The sequence below is a fragment of the Bufo gargarizans genome, chromosome 6, assembly GCF_014858855.1.
Source record: "Bufo gargarizans isolate SCDJY-AF-19 chromosome 6, ASM1485885v1, whole genome shotgun sequence".
NCBI classification, from domain to species: domain Eukaryota; kingdom Metazoa; phylum Chordata; class Amphibia; order Anura; family Bufonidae; genus Bufo; species Bufo gargarizans.
The window spans coordinates 193,598,658-193,603,107 of record NC_058085.1 but is presented as its reverse complement, the minus strand read 5'-3'; the positions used below and the strand labels follow the sequence as shown (position 1 = coordinate 193,603,107).

Sequence of the window (4,450 nt, the reverse complement as noted above, 5' to 3'; positions counted from 1 at the left end):
TCAGCCTGTGCTTTGTGTAAATACATTAATTAATTCAAGATGTTTTATAATACTTATAAAAGTAATAAGGAAGTCATAAAGTACACTTTTGCTTTTTGAAGTAACATCATATTACCACCTAATACGTAATTAAGTAGGCCAAAAGAATATAAAAATAAGACAAGACATAAGTGTTCACTACTCTTAGATTTTTCAAAGGTACTGTATGTTCCATGAGGGTCTTTCTATATGCGCTTTTTCTTGCTTTAAAACCTATTGTAAGAACCAAATCTGTTTTCTTGGGCTTGATGGACCTATGTCATTTTCCAACCTTTTCAGCTTTGTAACTATGTTGTTATATTAGAAAGTAATTAATAGGTCTAATCACTATTACTATTCTGTATTTATAATACAAATAATACATTTTCAATTTTCTTTCCTCAGCTAGCCACAAAAATGTTTTTTCACAGAGTTTTGCTGCTCACAGTAGTGGTCGGTCTGGTTTCTTGCTTTCCTCAACCATTGAATATTCCAAAACTTCCATCAGTCCTAGATTTTCCAAATCCTTTACTTTCCAATATAGATGTTGAGATACCAAATGTATCAAGTGGAATATTGGATAAAATTGGACTGACAGGTTTGTGATTATTAAAATGATTTTTAAATGAAACATACTTTAAATAAGGTGAAATGTCATCTTTGAATTTTTCTGGGTTGTTAGAGGAATAATGTATACCATTTTGTAATGTTCTATTAGGGTCCAATCACACGTCCGTAGTGTATTGCGGATCCGCAATATACCCTGCTGGCACCCCCATATAACTGTCTATTCTTGTCCGCAATTGCGGACAAGAATAGGACATGCCCTATTTTTTTCCGGAGTTGCAAACCGGAAGATCGGGGGCGCGCTCTGGAAATGCAGATGCGGAGAACACATGGTGTGCTCTCCGCATCCATTCCTGCCCCATTGAGAATAAATGGCTCCGCACCCGTTCAGGATATTGCAGAAAGGATACGGACCCATTCCACAGACGTGTGATTGGACCCTTAGTCTCCTGTTCCAAGTAGCACTTCCCAAAGTCAATAAAATTATTATTCTTAAGGGAATATGTTAAGGTTACACTAACAATTTTAAAATAATTCTGTCACCAGGAAATTTGCTGTTAAACCAGGCACAATACCTTGTAGTGCTAGTTTAGCGGAATATAATGACTTTCACTTTGTGATCTATTGTTTTATTTGGGAGAAAAAGTACTATTTTATGCAAATGATCAGTTAAGTGCACTAAGCGAAGACTCAAGCCCCTTTGTGCACCTTTGCTCCACCTGCTTCCTTTTATCTGCCACTGCCTCTCTTTCCTGATTGACTTAGCGAGATGAGATCACCACATAGCAACCAGTCCCTGTCAATCAAGAAAAAAGAGAGAAGCTGGCAAAGGAAGTGATAGGAGCAAGGGTACACGGTGGGGCTTGGACCCACCCACAGTGCACTTAACTGCTAATTTGCCCAGAATGAAGCAATGGATCATTATGGTAGGTTATAATTTCATTCTGCTGATCTAGCCTTAAAATTATCTGGAATTTATTGAGGGCAAACTCAATTTAATGTTATTATTTACATGTTGTTAGATACAGGGAAGTACTGATGTTGTGGCCAAACTGGCCATAGGCACCTGATGCTGGAAGCCAGAATGGACCCCAACTCTGACTTGGCCAGTGTTATTTGGTTACAGTGACTTGTTTATACTTGGATAAAATGCATGCTTGCCCTGGGTGAAGGAAAGTCATGCCAGATTTTGACTGATATTTAGGCTATTATTTAGACATATTTATGTTTTAAGTTAGTAAAACCTGCTTTTCTTTCTCCAAGGATTGCTTGGATTTCTTCGACTATTATTATCACCCTTCTTTAGAGCAAAAGACAGCCTACCTTTACCTGGAAACAATGATGTAATGGGATACATGCCGAGCTTAGGAAACTCAGATGTTCCAGGTGGATAAAATGCACATATCTTCGTGGATTTATCTTTTATGTTTCTTATGTAAATTTAAACCATTAATAACATTATTTATAAAATGTGTGTAAGTGCGGCAACCAGTGTTGTGGGGGAAGGGCTAGTATATAATATTCTCATAGTTTATTTTACCTACTACCATAAGGAAGGTAGTGCCGTGTGATTACAGTGTAAACTTATAGATTTGGAGTGAGTTTTTATTCTATACACTATGTCTAGAATAAATAGTTAAATATCAATATTTGATCTAATTTATTCTCCTCAGAGATTGGGTTCTACTGGAGAACATACGCTTTTTAACTTCACAATTGTATTGTATATTGTATATTTATTTATTTTTTTATCACTTTTTAGTCTGGCCAGACTTGTTTCACATATATTTATTGTTATAAAATTTTAAGGTCGGATCAATAAAGTACCACTTACTCCAGATATAGTGAGTGCCCAACTTTTTCTTGATATATTTATTTAGCTTTATAGATTGGGTGAATCTGTAGGCTGAGAGCACCCATCCAGGGAACCTGACGTAGTAGTGATGCCTATTTTGATTTTTCAATCTAACTTGTGCTTTTATACCTTCCAATTTGTGAATTACAGGTGGTCTCTGTAATTTCAAATTTGGTAATAAGGCTTCTATTTTAATTATGAAGCGTACATTTCTGTCTAATATTTGTTGCACATTGCAATAATGTATAGAGCGGCATGTAAATGATACAGCATTTAAAAATAGTATTAAATATATTTGACAATATACTTAAAAATAAGATTTTTTTTTTCTTTTTAACCATTAGCTGTCTCCGCAGTGGGAGGCTCACCTATTCAAATGCAAGAACTACATCACCGGATAAGCAGACTGGAAGCAAGTAAGCAAATTGTAGCCATTTACCATTTAAGAACAGTTAATTTATTTATTTAATTGATTTCTATATGTGGGCAGATTTACCAAAGGAAGGAAATAATATACAAAAGCTCTACTGTGTTTTAAAAAAATGAATTATCTCACAAAGACAGCTCATTTTACAAGTTAAGCCAGCTTTGAGATTAGCTGTTCACCAGGGAAAACTGGAGTGGCCAAATGGACAAGCCAAATCTGGCTGACGGACAACTGCTCTTTTTTGAATATCTTTAATTTGCTCATGAAGAGGGTTCTTAAGGGGCCTGAAAAGCATATGAAAAAAACATGATATTGTAATATTTTCCTAGTGTTCTCTTATAACTAAGTATATCGTATATTGTCTAGTTCTAAAATTCGAAGGAAGAATCCAAATTGTAGGAACCAAAATGATTGCCACCAATGGAAAAGAAGTAGACTTTGCAACATCCAATTCCACATGTAGTGATGTTGGTGGACAGATTGTTACTCCCATGAATGAAGAAGAGAATGCTGCTGCCTTGGAATTAGTGAAGAAATATAATAGATATGCATACTTGGGAATGACAGAGGGCCCAATACCTGGCATCTTCAACTACTTGAATGGAGCCTCGATGGTTTACACTAATTGGAGAAAAAATGAACCCACTGGAAAAGGAACTGAGGGTTGTGTTGAAATGTATTCAGATGGGCAGTGGAATGATAAAGCTTGTAATCAAAAGCGTCTGACTATCTGTGAGTTCTAAATCTATGATATGCTGTCAGGTATAGGAAAGATCCATCATAACAATGGTTTTTATTGTACAAAATACAGTATGATCAATTATGAGTTGTTATATGTAACAAAAATAAAACATATTGCATTCACTGAATATGATAAATCCTTTGCTGTAATTTATAAATAAAGCCCAAAGCATATAAATATATGGTCTTTTTTATTTCCAGCTACTGTATATTATTTTGTTATTAACAAATAATTTCATTTATTTTAAAACCAAAGAGGTGAGCATTAAAACTGAACAGGAAACTTCTTGAAATTAGTTTCTGGTGCAAATACCCAAATTCTTCAAAAGATAAATTTCAGGCACAAATCAATTATATCCAAATCAAAGGTTCAATTAAAGGCCCAGAGAGAGAGAGAGAGAGAGAGAGAGATTTTTTTCAAAGTAGTTTATTATACACACCATTAGATGTGCATTTCCATCATATAATATTACAGTATATTGCTAGAAATCTCAGACCATCGTGATTTCTGCTAATTCAAAGAAGGAAGGAGAAGTCCTCATCAGCGCTTTTCCCATACATTTGTGCATAGAATGGTATTTACAGCTCTTCTTCTCACAGTGGTTGTTCCCCCTTTCCTTTCTCCTATCATTCCCCCCCCCTCCCCCCATAAGTCAAATTTGATCTCCATCCTATTGTTTTCATTTTCCCTTTTTTCCATTCACATCAATTCATCATATTAATTTTCATATTATTTATCATATTAATTTTCATAATGTTTACTTCAGATTTTATAACAATATCACACAGCTTTCATCAAGTATGCATTTTATTCCACACAGTACCATTTAAATATCTATCCA

At 34.8% G+C, this 4,450-nt stretch overlaps 1 protein-coding gene across 1 annotated transcript; it reads left to right on the top strand.

Moving 5' to 3' along the window:
• The first annotated feature begins 229 nt into the window (after positions 1-229).
• On the top strand, positions 230-3,788 carry LOC122941183 (pulmonary surfactant-associated protein A-like). Its single transcript, XM_044298231.1, has 5 exons — positions 230-257; positions 424-616; positions 1,849-1,971; positions 2,785-2,856; positions 3,234-3,788. The coding sequence occupies exons 2-5, from the start codon at positions 436-438 to the stop codon at positions 3,608-3,610; spliced, it is 753 nt and encodes a 250-aa protein (XP_044154166.1). The 5' UTR covers positions 230-257; positions 424-435; the 3' UTR covers positions 3,611-3,788.
• Positions 3,789-4,450: the final 662 nt, after the last annotated feature.

What these genes read in the sequence shown, in the direction of transcription:
- LOC122941183 (XM_044298231.1), top strand. Translation starts at nt 436, where the DNA reads ATGTTTTTTCACAGAGTTTTGCTGCTCACAGTAGTGGTCGGTCTGGTT. An exon ending in AGGAAACTCAGATGTTCCAG is followed by an intron (nt 1,972 to 2,784) that starts GTGGATAAAATG and finishes TTTAACCATTAG; the next exon opens with CTGTCTCCGCAGTGGGAGGC. An exon ending in GATAAGCAGACTGGAAGCAA is followed by an intron (nt 2,857 to 3,233) that starts GTAAGCAAATTG and finishes TATATTGTCTAG; the next exon opens with TTCTAAAATTCGAAGGAAGA.